Source organism: Kogia breviceps, chromosome 5 (assembly GCF_026419965.1).
Source record: "Kogia breviceps isolate mKogBre1 chromosome 5, mKogBre1 haplotype 1, whole genome shotgun sequence".
Classification (NCBI taxonomy): Eukaryota; Metazoa; Chordata; class Mammalia; order Artiodactyla; family Physeteridae; genus Kogia; species Kogia breviceps.
The window spans coordinates 6,084,345-6,102,456 of record NC_081314.1 but is presented as its reverse complement, the minus strand read 5'-3'; the positions used below and the strand labels follow the sequence as shown (position 1 = coordinate 6,102,456).

General features: G+C 34.1%; 1 protein-coding gene across 6 annotated transcripts in view; it reads right to left on the bottom strand.

Moving 5' to 3' along the window:
* HLTF (helicase like transcription factor) overlaps positions 1 to 18,112 on the bottom strand; it is a 90,001-nt gene that overhangs the window by 58,500 nt on the left and 13,389 nt on the right. For 4 of the 6 annotated variants that reach the window (XR_010840609.1, XM_067033600.1, XM_067033601.1 and 1 more), the window contains exons 3-13: positions 15,875 to 16,041; positions 14,535 to 14,668; positions 13,883 to 13,980; positions 12,174 to 12,248; positions 11,824 to 12,015; positions 8,185 to 8,280; positions 4,857 to 4,932; positions 3,452 to 3,542; positions 1,785 to 1,864; positions 1,657 to 1,701; positions 511 to 600 (exon numbers count right to left, since the gene is read on the bottom strand). Coding sequence is in view for 5 of the 6 variants with exons in the window: in XM_067033600.1 (XP_066889701.1) it covers positions 511 to 600; positions 1,657 to 1,701; positions 1,785 to 1,864; positions 3,452 to 3,542; positions 4,857 to 4,932; positions 8,185 to 8,280; positions 11,824 to 12,015; positions 12,174 to 12,248; positions 13,883 to 13,980; positions 14,535 to 14,668; positions 15,875 to 16,041 (1,144 nt within the window). In the remaining variant the exon portion in view is untranslated. The remainder of the gene's footprint in view (positions 1 to 510; positions 601 to 1,656; positions 1,702 to 1,784; positions 1,865 to 3,451; positions 3,543 to 4,856; positions 4,933 to 8,184; positions 8,281 to 11,823; positions 12,016 to 12,173; positions 12,249 to 13,882; positions 13,981 to 14,534; positions 14,669 to 15,874; positions 16,042 to 18,112) is intronic. The other 2 variants (XM_067033602.1, XM_059064197.2) reach the window with 1 other exon arrangement.

The window sequence follows — 18,112 nt, the reverse complement described above, 5'->3', positions numbered from 1 at the left end:
TAAAACAGAGGATACTAAGGTGCAGCAATATAATAACTTGTCCCAGATCACCTTAACCACAGTTCAACCTCTTTCCATTTCAAATATTCAGACTCTTAAGCAGTGTCATTTCCCTATGAATTACAAAATATAAAGTAATAAAGATCACTTACATTTTTAATTGAAAAGCATATTCTTCTCATACCAAAAATTAAATCTTTATAATAATTCTAATTAATCCAAATTAAATTAAGTTTTAAAGCAGCCATAAATTGCTGTGCCTTTATTAGAAAAAAATATCTATGCTACTCAGATGAGTAAGGGACCTATTCCCATCATATTTTTTGACCTAACTAAAACAAACAGAATAGGAAAATAAAGTGTACTGTTAAAAATGAGATTGTCTTTTTTCTTTTCTCTACTTAACTTCTTGTAATATGGTTTTATAACTTTTGTCATTAAAATTTTTTTTCTTTGAAAAACAGAAAAAACAAACCAAACAAAAGGTAAAAACCCAGCAGATTTACTTACTCTTTTTCAACATTTTCTTTTTGGTTGCAGGGGTAGATGAAGTAAGTGCACATGCAAACTCTGCATCTTCTTTAACCTTAGATGATCCTGCTGAAGTGAAAACCACAGAATCATTAAGATATTTGAAAACTCATTCTCTCCTATACTTAAGTACAGGTACTTTCTAAGGATAGGACATACAATACCACTTCCACACTTTCTTAAGAGCTTATATTATTAAATAAAAATAAAATAATTTCTAGTAACCAAAATTGCCTCTTTTGACACTATCTTTCCAGCTCAAAGAAGAAATGTAGTCATTCATGAGTCATTGTTGCTTCTCTTGAGGAAAGATGTGAAAGTAGAAGCAGCCATATGCTAAGTGATTCAGCTCCCAGGTGGAAGGAAAAATCTTTTCAATGAAACAGGTGTTTAACTTTTAATGAAGATGCTGCCAAATTTTCAGATCAGTCAATGATGATGAGTTATTTTCCAAATGCAATACAATTTCTTAACTTATTAGGAATACAACACAATCAGATTAAGAGAAAAACAAAGTAAACTGTATGTTTTAAAGATAAAGGAAAAAGTAAAGATACTCACTGAATATTTGTACATCTATATAATGCTAAGTAACAGTAATAGTAGTACTGTATTGACAAGGCAGTCTCAGCCTGCTTTTGTGACTACAATTTATACATATGCAAAAAAAGTTTTATTGCAGTCACTTTATTAGTAGAAAGTACTTTGTTTTGTCTAAAGCTGGTTTAAAGATCTTCTCTTAAATTTTAATTTGAAACTGTTCTTTCAATTTGCTTCATTCATTTGACACCCTTGATAAGCATAAACAGTTCAAATGTAAAAAGCAGTCAAGTTTACAACCTATTACTAAAGAATTCCAAGCCAGACAGATACAAATCAGTGAGGTTTTACTTTAATAATCTTTAAATGTAGATTAGGGATACTGAGAAAGGGACTTCCCTGGTGGCACAGTGGTTAAGACTCCATGCTCCCAATGCTGGGGGCCCGGGTTCCATCCCTGCTTAAGGAACTACATTCCACACGCATGCCGCAACTAAGGAGCCCTCCTGCCACAACTAAGACCCAGCACAACCAAATAAATACATAAATATTTTTTTTTAAAAGGGGATATTGAGATATACATACCTTTTTCTTTGATTTTAGTCTCTGACTGTGTATTTTTCAGTTTGCCTAAAAGCAAAACCAAATATAACGGTCACACTAGGAAATTAAAACATAGGACACATTATCAAATCAAACTCATTTCCTATTACCTTTCAATTTCTGTGGCAATTCATTTGTTTCAGTTTCCTCTGAATCGCTGCTTTCAGTGTACTGTACCGCAGTTTTTCTCCTAAAATTAAGTATACACACATTTTTATCAATCCAAAACAAAATGGGATATAAAAACTTATGTTTAATAAATGTAATACAAATGCTTTTTGTCTTGCCCCGGTTTATTTTTTGAAAAAATATCAAGGGAAAAACTTTTTTATTTGACAAATGAAAGTCAAATTTGCTGAAAGCATTTTGCTTTTGTAGCCAGAAGCACTCACTATACAAAATGCAGTATCACTATTATTAAAATAAATTTGAGAAAGTAAACCATTCTAAGATAGTAATCCCTTCAACGCTTTGTTCAGTATTTGGTAATTCAATTCAAACACATATTAAAACTAGAACAAAAAAGAAGTGACTCTGATTATCAAAGATAACCCTCCAATATAATGAAATAGGCAGCTAAGAGGCAAAAATATAATTCTCTCACAATGAAAATTTTTATAAATTCTGTGTAGAAACAGTACAATATGGTGGTTAAGTGCCTAAGAACAATGGACTCTGGAGAGAGACTGCTTAGATTCAAATGTCCATTCCACCATTTATTTGCTATGTGACTTTAGGCAAGTCACCTAATATTCTTCTAAGCTTCAGTTTCCTCACTTGGAAAACAGGGATAAAGATACAATCCACTTTGTAGGATAAAATGTGTTACCACATGCAAAGCCTCTAAATTAGTGCCTGTTGCACAGTAAGTATATATGTATTAGTTATAGTATGTGTGTTGGTGGTTGTTTTTTCCCATGTCATCATTATTTCCACACCCTTTAATCTGATCTGGGCTACCTAACAGTGCCCTGTTACCAACACTCATGGTCAGTTCAGAGCTATAAGATTTGATATCTAGATGAGAGGGAAACTGATGAGTCCTGGTTTTGTGCTCAGTTCAGACAGGTACTAAAGATAGACAACAATTAACAAAGCCCCGGTTGTGAAATCTCTATTGGTGGAATAGCTAAGAGGGACTCAGATTTGAGGTCATGCCTGCAGATATTGATAGTGGACAATAAAACACAAAAGCCAAGTATTTAGATCTACCTCAGAGAGTAAATAAAATTTATAAAGTTAACAGATTCAAATGGAGAGCAGAGGGGCATTATGTGTTTTACTCAAATTCTCCTTCCAGTCTACATTAATATAATACTCTCCATGAATAACTTTATCATGTCTTATTTCCACTAAAGGTAAAGTGAGAAAGAACTCAGATGAGCAAAGAATGCTTTTGTCAAACCATCCAATAAATATACATCAGCTCTCAACTCCTCAAATTCATAAAGAAAATTCTTCTAAAGTCTTAACAAAAACAAAAAACCCAAGAGCTAGATCTCAGTTCCTATGTGAAAGAAACAGGAAAATAGTAGAAAGACAAGTGATTATTAAAAATTACCAATTCACCTCTTTTATATATTAATTTTTTTTTTTCACCTCTAAAATGAGAACGGTCTACCTGCCTAAGTCACAGTGACTTTAGCAGTTTCAAATTAAAGAATGTATTTGAAAGAAATTTGCAACTGAGATAATGGTCATAGCTCTCTCCCATATGTAAGAAAACAGAGAAAAAGTTTAAACATATTACATAAAATTAAACCATAACAGAGTTTACCTTTTGGGGCGGGAGCTAGAGAATTCTGACTTGGGATATTTATTCTTTCCCTTGACATCTGAAATACTGGGTTCTCCACTACAGCTAGATCCTTCCATTTCAAAAAAAAGGACAAATATACAGAGTATTAGTAAATTGTCTTAGACTAGCAGTATCCTTCTTAAAACCTTGGTTTTCCAACTCAATAGCTCAACTTTCTTAATATCTTCATTCCTATTCTTTCAATCAGCCAGCTGTACTCTCTACAGTTTCCTAATCTAGTATTTTCTCACTGAAAAGTACCTTCAATTTTTTTGTGCCCAGTCTTTCCCCTGTAGTCATCTAGCCAATCCCTACACTGGCTGAATTTCCTGCTATACCAAGGCAGCTAAGAGCTGCTGGGAAAAAAAAAAAAAGAACAATAAACAGGTGGTATTAGGGTTACAGTCACCTTGTATCACTTAGCAACTCTTTTACCTATCGCACATCCTCCCTACCCACTCACCTGGATGATCTATACTGCACTGGATCCTCTGCCTAGATTCTAAACTCCTTTTACTCCCAGATGACCTACTTCACTTTACAAAGAAAATCAGATGTTATCTTCTATAAATTATCAATTTTCTTACCTTTTTATTCCCTCAATTATCTATATTTTTCCTTAACCTTACTTCCTTTCCTTCTAATGCTAACTCATGTACCTATTTTCTTGATCTCATTTCCTCCCACAGGCCACCAAATTATTCTCTCCATTGTATATAAAATCTTTTCCTATCCATGGATTTCCTTCTTAAACCACGCCCCCCAAAAGCCCTCAATTCTGCCTCTCTCTCCAACTATTTTTCTCCTATCTGAAACACAGCAAAATTCATAACAGCACACAGTTGTTATTAACAATTCTTCATCTACTAGTCTTATTTTAAAACATTTTCAGTCTTGCTCTGTTCTAAGCAATCTTAAGAAATTAATTTTATGAAAGTCACTGACTGCTAAATCCAGCCACATAACTGTTAAATCCATAGATCCCTTCTCATTTCTCCTCTGCCTAATTTGGCTCTTACCTATCTTTCTATTTTTATCTGCTGTTTATTCATGCATATTCTGCTGTTATTCATTTACATTATTAATACCATAAACTACTCTGAGGTCCCAGAGCAATATACTCTGTGTTTTGTCTTGCTTTTAACCACCCTTTCATGGGTTTTTTTTCCTCAACCAAAAATACTTTTCCTCCTCTAACGTGTTACCAAGCCAATTCCATCATCACATCGCTTCCTTGATGAAATTTTTCCTACCAGCCCTCATGAGATTCTTTAGAAAAAGAGATCTGAAATTTTTGTATAGTACTAAGCCAAAGCTGGGATTACATCATTAAATTGGAAAAATCTAAATCAAACATGGGATCATGTTCAAAATTAAAGTTTACCTTTGATTAGTCCATCTGCCTTTTCACTGGTATTGTTCCCTCCAAGTTTCATAGATTCATCGTAAACATTACATTCCTGGATGAAAAGGCAAATTTCTTACATAGTACTGCTGACAGTTTTAAGTAAACTTAAAAATGCATCCTATTTTATATTGTTTTACTTTACATAATAAAGACTACTTAAATTGCTACCCTATTCTGGAGCAGTGGAAGGAGGTGCATTAAGAGGAAAAATGTACAAATTGATGAAAAATTTTTTCACAGGTATCTCAAAAAAGAAAATTAGTCTGTCTTAACCTTTTCAAAAGGAATACAAAAAGCAAGCCTCAATTATAAATGGCATATTAGTTACTGTGAGAAACATTAACAAAATGGGATTTACTTTAGAATTACAAGGAATTCTAAGACTACAAACTTTCAAACCAAGAGTCCCTGATAGATCTTTAATGAGGCTGCCACTGACATCCTTTTTTTCTAGAATTCCCAGAATGGGTAGATGAAATAGTCAGGTTTCAGAATGCCTCCTCCCTTACTCTTATCAGGGATTTTCCCTGCCAACTCTGACTTTGTCCTTTTCCCTTCATGTGTTCTCCTTTGTTTCAAAGTGCAACTATGTATACATAAGCACAAGAACTTCTATAAAAGTAAAATTTTATACTTCTCTGTGAAATATTTTCAACTGAGTCTAGTAGGGCAGGGTTCCTCCAATCTTACTTTTAATTCTAGACTTGATTCTGTAGGTAGGAATGACAAATAAAATTGGGTTTAATTAAATTATTTCTTACAGTGTAAAAAGAAAGGTAGGGGCTTCCCTCACGGCCCAGTAGTTAAGAATCTGCCTGCCAATGCAGGGGACATGGGTTCGAGCCCTGGTCCAGGAAGATCCTACATGCCGGGGCACAACTACTAAAGCCTGCGCGCCTAGAGCCCGTGCTCCACAAGAAGAGAAACCACCATGATGAGAAGCCCACACACCGCAAGGCAGAGTAGCCCCCACTCGCCGCAACTAGAGAAACCCCGTGCGCAGCACCGAAAACCCAAAGCAGTCAAAAATTAATAAATAAATAAATTTATAAAAAATAATAATAATAAAATTAAATTAAAAAATAAAAAGAAAGGTAGGTCATATTTTGAATCAAAACCTCAGAGTGGTGTTCGGGATTGGTTAGCTGGAGTACAATGTAATTTTTGCCTAGAATTAGGGCCAATAAAGGATATTTTATTTTAGTTTTCTAAAAAATAGAAATTTAAACATCTTACAAAATCTCATTAGAGTTCATGTTTTACTTAAAATGTGGTTGAAAAGGAAATCCATCCCCTTCCAATGATATGAGTCTAAATAAATTAAAAATCCAAGATGTACCAGTTTTAGAGATATGTAACTAGAAGTTATTTATTAGCTTCAAGAAACTGATGTTAAAAATGCCTTTCATGGCTTCCCTGGTGGCTCAGTGGTTAAGAATATGCCTGCCAATGCAGGGGACATGGGTTTGAGCCGTGGTCCGGGAAGATCCTACATGCTGTGGAGCAACTAATCCCATGCACCACAACTACTGAGCCTGCGCTCTAGAGCCCGCGAGCCACAACTACTGAAACCCGTGTGCCTAGAACCCATGCTCCACAACAAGAGAAGCCACTGCAATGAGAAGTCTGTACACTGCAACGAAGAGTAGCCTCTGCTCGGTGCAACTAAAGGAAGCCCGCACGCAGCAACGAAGACCCAATGCAGCCCAAAACAAATAAATAAATAAATTTATTTTTATAAAAAAGGTTTGTCATTTTTAAAAAAATGTCTTTCATCATTCTACCCAGTCTTCAATAAATCAATACAATCATTTATATTACATTAAATAGTATGCAAAAAATAATTCAAAAGTTTATCTACAAATAAAGGATGCCCTTTACGTTATTCATTTCATATTAAATGACTCTTAGTAAGCCTTTTCTTCATAGAGTTCAAAGATACAAAGTCCAACCTATCAAATCACACTATGCTCCAATCTCATGAAATTTAATAACATTTCACTCTGTTAGTTTGGAATATCCAAATCTATCTGAAATAATGAAATTTCTGTTGCAATAAATGCTTAGCTGGAAATCACATTTTCAGCCTCAATTTCAACTAATATAGCAAACTAAATATCCTAAAACCTTCCTACTACATAACATGTTAAATGCATGGCTGATCGATCCTGGAGAAAAAGGAAAAGCCTTATTGATAATAGATAATTTTTTAATTGGTAATTGACAATGAAGCTGTAAGTAGTCTTAGGTGCTATTCTTCAGTTTTAATAACTAAATGTAGAAAGAAAAGGATGGACGTGGAAAGCACTGGACTATTCAGGGTAGGGAACTGAATCTTAAAACATTTAACAACAGAGTTAAACTCCCACTAAAAGTACAAAGAAGGAAATGCAACTAAGTACAGAAATTAATAAAATAGAATCTTAATAAACAGTTGTAGGAAAGTGATATGCAGCATCTTTGAAAAGTAAAAAATAAGAACAGTAGAGAAAAGTCCAAAAAAGAGATATTTTGCATACACCTTGCACCTAGTTATTTCCTACTTTAAGTTCTTTGGATTTGCAGCTGAAAATGAAGAACCGTTTCATTCTTATAACATTTATTTTCCCTACAAAACGAATTCATTATTAATTCTTAGAAACTGAATATACATGTATTATGTGTATATATGCTATACATAAAAATATACACAAATTAACCATCAAGAATAGTCACCCATTCTCTCATCATTAGGACATAATTATCCCTGTAACATTTTGGCACATACAGTACGTGTGACTACACTTAGACGTATATAAATATGTATTTACAAAATGAAGACTCAAACTCTATACACAGTGGCATATCTGGCCTTTTAACTAAAAAAGATCATGAAAGTATTCTTCAAAAATAGGACTTTGTAGTTGCGAAATATTAAATTTTATGGTTGTATCATAATTTAACTGTTAACTTATTGACAGGTATTTCTTTTCTGCCTTTAAAATAATGCTGGGGAAATAAACTTGTATTTTTCTCTTTGGAAAAAATGCATTTCTGATAACTTCTTTAGATAGTTTCTTTGAAGTGGCATTGTTGAATCAAAGATTATAAACACTTTTAAGGCTTTTGATACACATTACCAAATTGCCTTCAAGAATGTAGCATAAACTTTCACTCTTATCAGCAACACACGAGAAAGGCCATTCATCATATCTCTAAAAACTGGATATTATCAATTTTTTGGCAATAATTTTTTAATGACAAAATTTAAAGGTTTTACAATAAACCAGAAACTTTTGAAAAAACACACTAATACTTTCTTTACCTTCTTCAGCTGATTTTTCTTAATTCTTTCAATAGGAAGAGATTTGCCATCATGGAAGTTGGTAAGAATCACTGCAATGGCTGTCAGAGTTTTGCCCTTTAAAATGTTTTACAAAGAAACATGGTCAGATTCTGAAACCCAGTTGACCAGACAACATTCCGAAACTAATTTTTAAATCAAGTAAGAAAATATCAAACAGCATTCAGAGCCACAAAGCTACGCCAATTATTATACTAAATAATATACATATTAATGAAGTTATTTTATTCATTAAGTTAGTAAATGCTTTAGATGCCATATTACTAGGAGTTATTAAATAATTTACTGTGTAAAATACTGTAAGCATCTTTGAGAAATGTCATTTTATTTTTTTAATCCTTTTTAAATTGAGGTATAATTTTCATACAACAAAATTCACAGACTTAAAGTGTATGGTTTGATAGGTTTGACAACTGTATACACTGGTGTAACCACCACACAATTAAGATACAGAAAAATTTTACCACCAAGAAGTTGCCCTGTATTCCTCTGCAGTCCATCTCCCCACCTCTGTACCAGACAATGGCTGATTTGTCTCTATCACTATATATTAATTTTGCCTGCCTTTGAACTTGATATAAATGGAATTACTCAATGTACTCTTCTTTGTTTAGTTTCTTCTGCTCAATACAATTTTAGGCCCAGTCCTGATTCAGAGCATGTGGTGATCTGAGCTGGTGTTTAAGTTGTTCCTTAAGAAGAATGGAATAATATAAAGAAATGCTTATTAGCAATTCATTGTTTTTTTATTGCTCAGTAATATTCCATCGTATATGCATACATGGCACACTTATTTGTGCATTCACCTGCTGGTGGACATTTAGATTGTTCCCAGTCTTTGACTACTATGAATTAAGCTGGAGCAGCTAGCAGTACAAGTGTATAAGTTTTCCATAAACGTTATGTTTTTAGGGAAATGTCACTTTATTGAATGACTGCCATTTAAATGTCACATTTAACCCTGAACTAATAACTTTATCACAAAACTACAACTACTTGCTTGCCATGTAATTCAGAGCTAGCTTAAAATGATTAGTAATCCCAGTATGGACATAAGATAATTACTTTACTAAATTTCATTTAAAGGTATTTCCAAGACTTAAAGACTATATACCTTACCAATAAAGCATACAGGACAAGATATTTCTTGTGCATTTTTAAAAAACAGAATCATGAAAATTTTCATTATTTTCCATAGCTGAATTTATAATTAGCAACATAGAAATAAACCTCTTTCAAGTTGAAAGCATCGTAAAGCAGCAGTTTTCAAAGTGTGGTCCACAGGTCCTAGGAGCTCCCCAGGACCCTTTGAGGAGTATGTGCAGTCAAAACTGTTTTAATAATTCTACTAAGACCTTACTTGTGTTGATATCTGTAGTAATTCCACAGAAAGCAATGGTGGATAAAACTGCTGCTGCCTTACCATGACACAAAGCAGTTGGCACTACATTATACTAGTGGTCACTGTATTTTTAACTGCCACATACAGTTAAAAAAAAAAAAAAAAAAGACAAACCAAAGAAACAGTTTCACTTTAAGAATACTCTTTAAGAATGTTCTTGGGCTTCCCTGGTGGCGCAGTGGTTGAGAATCCGCCTGCCGATGCAGGGGACACGGGTTCGTGCCCCGGTCTGGGAAGATCCCACATGCCGCGGAGCGGCTGGGCCCGTGAGCCGTGGCCGCTGAGCCTGAGCGTCCGGAGCCTGTGCTCCACAATGGGAGAGGCCACAACAGTGAGGCCCGCATACCACAAAAAAAAAAAAAAAAAAAAAGAAGAATGTTCTTGAGGGACTTCCCTGGTGGCACAGTGGATAAGACTCCACACTCCCAATGCAGGGGCTGGTTTCAATTCCTGGTCAGGGAACTAGATAGCACATGCATGCCACAACTAAGAGTTCGCATGCCACAATCAAGCAGCCTGCCTGCCACAACTAAGGAGTCCACCTGCTGCAACTAAGGAGCCAGCGCTTCGCAACTAAGAAGCCCACAAAAAGAACGTTCTTGATAAAGCAGTACACATTCATTTTACCAAATCTCACCTCTTAAGTACACACATTTTAAATATTCTGGGTAACAAGATGGGAAGTACACAAAATACTTCTTTTGCATACCAAAATATGAAGGTTATCTAGAGAAAAATCACTTGTGAGACTGAATTACAAGCTGAACTAGCTACCATGCATCGTCACTTTCAAGTACCACCATTTTAACTTGAAAGAATGACCGATAACTAGTTATTCATGACTGAGTGGCAGACATTTTCTTGAAAAAAATGAATAAATTGAGCCTATCAACTCCAAAGGAAACAACTGACAGTGTTTGTTGTTAATGATAAAATTTGAGCTTTCAAGCAAAAATTATGTTAGAAAATTTGTATCCAACACTATGAGTAGAAAAGCTTCCCAAATGTAAATGCCTTTCTAATAAGATCAGCAGTAGTATCAATGAATGTAAATTTTTTTACATTGTATGATGAAATGCATCCACATTTGGCAGATCTGTGTAACTCAGTGAACCAATATATTCTAAATGAGCAATACCTAATGTTACAAAATCATGCATGGGTAAAATATCCATTCAACGTGCAAGCTACACCAATGGGTTCTAATGGAACAAAGTATAAAAAGTTCATTGATATGATTTCTTAAGTCCCACATTATAGGAACTTTCCTGGCACTCCAGGGGTTACGGCTCTGTGTTCCCAATGCAAGGAGCACGATCCCCAGTCAGGGAGCTAAGATCCCGCATGGTGCAGCCAAAAAAAAAAAAAAAAGTTCCACATTATAATTATTACCCTTTAATAAACTAATATTTGCTTAATTTTCTTGTAGCAAAGAAAATCTAGTTACCTTAAAAAGGCTTTTAAAATACTCCCTTTCAAATACATATCTGCATGAGGACTAATTTTCTTTGTGTTCTTCAACAAAAACGTTATCACACAGAATGAATGAAAGAACAGATATGAGAATTCAGCTGTCAATTATTAGGCCAAACATTAAAGAGACTTGCAAAAATGTAAAACAGTGCCAGTCTTCTCATCAAAATTGCTTTTGTCTTGGAGTACTTTTCATTGAAAAATATGCTATTTCTGTTAACACATAATGAGTTTTTTAACTGTTATATTAAAAATAATAGAAAATTTTAATATCTAGTACCATAAATATTAATAGATATAGTAATAGAGATAACCCACAAAGACAAACACTCTTTAGGATCCTCCATAATTTTTAAGAACATAAAGGGTTGATGAGACCAAAAAGTATAAAAACTGCTGGTGTAAGGAATCATATCTTTTCTTTAAGAAAACCCATGAAAGATAAACTACCCTGAATTTCAAAAGAAAATTGAAAAACACGTTTGTATCATTACTGCCAATTATTTTAATTGTACCTTAGGCAAACAAGCCAAAAGAAAAAAAAAAAAACACCTCAGCATTATTTTAAGTGAAAACCACAGGAAAAATTATGTTCTACACTCACAGTGATATCTAGTCCCAAACTGGCACAAACATATTCCCAACTCTATCTACTTCAAAATTACTTCATATAAAATCTTAGATACAAAATAAAATGTTATTAACTCAAGGGAAAATATAATTACCAAACCCATGTCATCAGCTAAAATTCCTCCATGAACATTTTCTGGTCGGTCCTTTTCAGAAAAATTTGTTATTGTGTTATAGTATAAGTCACTTCGCTGTTCCCAGAATGGTGGAAGTTCTTTACTGTTTTCCCGTGAAACCATCCAAGCTAGAGCTTGTTTTTGATGTGGAAGCAACGGTGTTTCAATAGCCTATAAATAAAAGAAATGTCATAAATAGAAATACAATAAGCCCTTTCTTTTACCCCATGCAGAACCTGGAAAAGTTGATCTTGTGATGAAAAAAGTATAAATTAAAACCATATTTTAAAATTCCAAATAGTTTTAAATAGAAAATACTAGCTCAGTACCTCAGCTGGTTCCATTTCCTGAGTTTTATCATCTTCCTTTAAATCTTCAAACAATTTGTCAAACTCTGTCTTAAGCTACAACAAACAGCAACAAGAAACATGAAACAAACCAATTAAAATAATAATTGCACTTAATTCAGAGATTTCAAGTCATTTAATTACTAAAAGAGTCGAATACCAAAAGGTACATAAAATAAATTCATTCTTTGAGATACTACACTGCTTAATAATGGCACAATAAATAGATCCTTTAGGTAACTGTTACAGTCCAAAGAATACGGGATAGAGTTTTAAGTCCTGGGTTTCAGTCACAGCTCTATCACAAAAAAACCTTTATATAACTTTGGGCAAGACACTTAATCTATATGGCCCTGTATCTTATTACCGCAAAACAAATGGGATGAACTAGATTTAGAGTGTCTCTAAGGTTCCTTCTGCCATTGAAATTCTGTGATTCTATTAGCTGTATTCAAACCATTTTGGCAGATCCTACCAAGTATATTTGACTGTTTCGAGTAAATGACATTTCATTGATTATTAGTGCAATCAGAAATTTGCTATGTGCTACAAAATATTAGGGTAATTTCAATCTTATGCTAATCTTTAGTTGGTTCTTTAAATTGATCTAGTCTAATCATACGGTAACATATGTATGTTATAATTACTTTTGTAAATTAGAAAATAAATACACAGCAACAGCCCAGAAGAAATCAGGCCAAATCTAAAAAGTGAGGAGAAGTAATCTGGAGTTTACCCACCAGACACAAGCTCAAGAGCTTCCCTGGTGGCGCAGTTGTTAAGAATCTGCCTGCCAATGCATGGGACATGGGTTCAAGCCCTGGTCCGGGAGGATACCACACGCCACGGAGCAGCTGGGCCTTTGCGCCAGAGATACTGAGACTGCTCTAGAGCCTGCAAACCACGACTACTGAGCAGTGTGCCTGGAGCCTGCGCTCCACAACAAAGGGAAGCCACTGCAATGAGAAGCCTGTACACTGCATCGAAGAGTAGCCCCCGCTTGCCTCCACTAGAGCAAGCCTGCGTGCAACAACGAAGACCCAACGCAGCCAAAAATAAAATAATTTAAAAGAATGACAGACACAGGCTCAAGCCCTTCTAACAATGAGCAGGGAAAATACAGTAACTACAATTAGAATATTAAAGGCTAACACTGATGAGTAGAGACAAAAAAAATTTTGATGTAATTGGTAGATTGATCTGCATTAATTTACTTTACAACCTTTTTTCCCCAAACTAACCCAGCATAACAGTATCCTGGATCACAAAGCAGACAAAGTAAGAAATAGACTAAGGCCAGAGATTCGGAACTAGTTTTTTTAGCACTGTATTTGCAGTCTTCCTGAAAGGCGTAAGTTTCAAGCTTCAACTTTTTAAAAGTTATGGCTATTTTTAAAATTTCAAATAATACAAAAACATCAAAACAGAGTAAAACATCACAGGTGTATACAGCAATGTGTGTGTTTCTATATATATATATATATGAATGCATGTATGTGGATATATTCCTTATCACTGCTTTCTTTCTACATAAATATTTGCAATATATTTTATTTATTCTACATGTTCCATAACAATATAAAGATCATTAATACTAGCAGATGCATATTTAGCTTATATTTTTAAACATCAACCTTCAGCATTTAAAATTCACTATTCACTTTTAGTTACAAAATAAAAGAGAAGTGCACCTGTTCAGTTGTCATCTGTACTGCAGCATGAACTGGCATACTATAGCTTGGTCCCGCTCTTCCAGAGCCCCAACCACTTTCCAAACTGAATCCTAAAGCTATAATTTACAAAATGAAAAGAATAAAATCACCAAATGAAATAAATTATCTTTTAGTAAATAGCTTTTAAAGCTTGTCTAATAAGCTGAATTAAAAATTCCCTTAATATGTGTTTTAAAAAGTTTAAAACTGAATCTGCTAGGTTATTCAAAAAATACATTAAAAGAATTCCACATTATTTAAACAAACTTTTGAAAAACAAATAATACTTTTTCATTCTCTATTGGGAGATTCTTTTTGTCTGTAACTTATTAAAGAGAATGTTTAAAATCAGGTATTTCCAGATATTATCACTGGGGGAAGTCAGGGGAGGGACCTCCTTGTACATTTTTCTGTGTGTATGTGTAACCTCCTATGAATCTATAGTTATTTCAAAATAAAGAGAAAAAAAATTCAAGGATTTCCTTAAAAAGATTCCTAAAAAAAGAACTTGGAGCCTTCAGCACTAATTAATTTAGCCACCCAAACTCAAGGTATTATAAGAGAATAAATGTTTTACAATTCCAGCATCTTAACAATATCAGAATAATAGTAGGTTAAACCCTGAACTTACTTTTTGGTGCAGGACCCAATTTAAATCCATGTTTCTTCAACTGATCTAAAACTGCTTTTCTATTTTCTTCTTTTCCCCAAAAAGTCATATGCAAAGGCATGGTAAAAGCATTGTTTGCACCAAAAGGAACTACCCTATTATAATTAAGAAGGAAAAAAAAGAAATTAGAAGTGTTATTTTTTTACATTTAAGTCTCATGAAAAATCTTGTTAAATAACTGCCACATTCAAATTCTGCATGCAAGCAAAATAGAAAGGAACTAATTGGGCAGACTAGAAAGAAAAAGGACACAGACTAAGACCAACAATAATGAGAAGAAAAGGCAGTTTTTAGGACCAGAATGCCAGAAGAAACTCAGGTGAGATAAACTTGTTTAAATATGTAGTTAGCCTATTACCAAGATCAAAAGATAGGTAAAATAGCAAGTTTAATTCAGAAGGCAGAGCTTCCACTAACAGATCCACTGAGTGTAGCAACCCATTCTGGGAGAATGGGGAAGGATTTCCAAGAACTATTTCTGATCCAGGATTCACTGAAAGTTTACTCTCAATATCTGAAAAACTTGATGAACTGAGAAAGGAGAAAACAAGTAAACAAGTGAGAAGACACTGCTAAATATTTATCTTCCAAACTCACCTTTTAATATCCTAAACAACCCATACTAAAATTGAGGTCACAGACACAAACGCCTAAAAGAGAAAATGTAACCATAGAGACTGCGAGTTTTAAAAAAGGAATAGGTGGTAGAACTAAGAAGGTATATGCCTAGATAATGCAACAGCTGCTACTTATCTCCAATCAAATGATGTCATATGGAAATGAGTATCCTGCATGACCAGATCTTCCATTTATCAAAAGAAACATTTATAATTTTTTATAATTAGGGAAAAATTAATATGCATAAAATGTAGAATGTCCAGATATTCGAGTATCAGAAATATCTGAAAAAAAAATTAAACCCTGTGTAGGCAAAACCAAACTCATCTACATCTGATCACAGGCTATCAGCTTACAACCTGATTTAAACAAACACTTCCAAATTTCTCAAATCAATGCACTAAAAGGCTTTTTAAAAAGGCTTTTTTCTTAAAAGATGGTGTGGACTTTCTGATATTTGAACCAAAGTCTATTTTTCTCCATGGTAATAATTTACCAGGAAAGTGAGGGAATAGCTATTTGATGCTAGGGTAGTGCAGGCAGATGAAAGAAGAATTAAAACATTTACTGAATGCATACTAAAGGTATAGCGACAAAAGTTGTCAAGGAAACTTTACACACCCTTACATTCAAAGATCGCTACAACTCACAATTATTAAAACTGAACTTCAAAAGTGCATTACCCTTCAACTTGAGCCAATTTGTTGTCCATGATATAGGCCAAGGCAGCTGCAAGATCTTTCTTTATATGGCCGACCTGATTTCCATTCACATTGTTTACTTTAATTGCATTCTTATCATAAGGGTTATCCGGCTCTCGTTGTAATGCAACCATTTCATTATTATTAACCTAATAAAAATAATAAAAATATATTATTATAAATAATAAACATATAATGATACCTTTCTTCATCATACTTTATCTGGGGTTTCTATTCATTTTTTAATGCTTACTGAATAACACCACATATTAGAAATGCTCATTTTCTTGGACTCATATTTCTATAGAAATATTAAAGAACATATTTTATAATAATTCTTTTACAATATTTTCCTAATTTACATTCATTGGAAGTTAACAAATCCTTGATATATAAAAGATACAATCAAAACTAACAGATGCACATTATCTAAAATTATTCAACATAATAACTTCGAAAACAGGTAATCTCTTGAGTGCTTACTATGTGCCACACATTGTTCTAGGTACATTACATAGACTGACTTTTAAAACTGTCAGAACCCTTTTGGTAGGTGTTACCATTATCCCCATTTTACAGATGAAGACACTAAAGCACAGAAAAGTTAAGCAACTTGCCCAAGGTCATAAAGTTAATAAGTAGCAGAGCTAGGATCTGAATCCAGGCAGGCCGGCTCCTAAGCCTAAATTCTCCAGAATCTCAAAGGGTTAAAAGCCATTAATTATAAGTCAGAATGGAACTGGAATAAGAAAACACACCCAGCCTTCAACTCATGCCATTATCTGATTCCACTTAATTAAAAATTGCCTGAGGGTGACATTCCACTTAATTAAAAATTGCCAAATTATTATGGAAGAGTAAGGACTTCCAAAAATTCTCTCTTCCATAAAGGCAATGAAAAAACTGGCAAAAACTGTTTGAATCAACTTTTTCAGAACTCTGGAAACTAACCAAAGGGTTGTAGAAACCTGGGGAGTCTTAATTCAAGAAAACAGCTGAATATCAGTGCCCTAGTCTCATCTCCAGCTCTCAGTTACACGATAGCCTTTAAAAATAACAACCTGCTGCACTTCTTAGTACAGCCCAGCAGTTACCAGAGTGAGCACACTGGAGCAGAATCTTTCAAAGATTTATTCCTATAGAATTGTCATTATTTGACCTGTAGGTGGTTCCCTAGAAGACCCCCACTTGCAAAGCTGTTTCTATTTGACCTCTGAGCTTACTCAGTACATAAAACGTTCTCCCTTGGGTGGGTGTTTGTCAAAAACAATTTTACAGGAAGTGGGTAACAGCTAGGGCAAACAAAACAATAACCAAAGGGCTTAAAAGGAAAAAGCAGAGAATAAGATGTTCAAAGCTCCAACGTATTCCTGGAAATCTAGAAGGCCAAATGCAAGCACAGGGCTGTATGCATGCCCAGGGCTGTGAATATGTTCAGGAAAGACCTGAGAAGGTCTTAAGCGCTCACTTCCGGCTAAACTTGAAGCTCTTAACAGGCAGGAAATAAACGCTAAGGCAGAGCTGTCAACTGCCAGGCTGAGTGTTGAAGGAGTGCCCCAAATGCACACAGATCCTCTCAGTAAAGACTGGGAAATTTACTGGTTCTAGTTCAATTATTACCTGACCACTAAGCTAACCAAATACAGATATCAGTGGCCAGACACAACAAAGACTTTCACAGGGTTAATTCAGCAAAAGTTACTAAACAAACAATAATAACCAAAATCAGCAACAACCAATCCAGGGGAGAAGGAAGAATCTGATTTCTAGAGCTGCCAAATTATTATTTTTTTAGTTCACATTCATCATCACATATAGTTTTTTTTAGCTGAAGTATAGCTGATTTATACTATTGTGTTAGTTTCAGGTGTACAGCACAGTGATTCAGTTATACATGTATATAAATACATACACATATACACATATAATTTATAGATATATATAAAATCTATTCTTTTGCAGATTCTTTTCACTTATAGGCTATTACAAAATATTGCATATAGTTCCCTGTTCTATACAGTAGGTCCTTCTTGGTTATATAGCAGTGTGTGTATTTTATCCCAAACTCCTAATTTATCCACCCCCCTCATTTCCCCTTTGGTAACCATAAGTTTGTTTCTTACATCTGTGGATCTATTTATGTTTTGTACATAAGTTCATTTGTATCATTTTTTTTAGGTTCCACATAAGTGATATCATATGATATTTGCATTTCTCTGT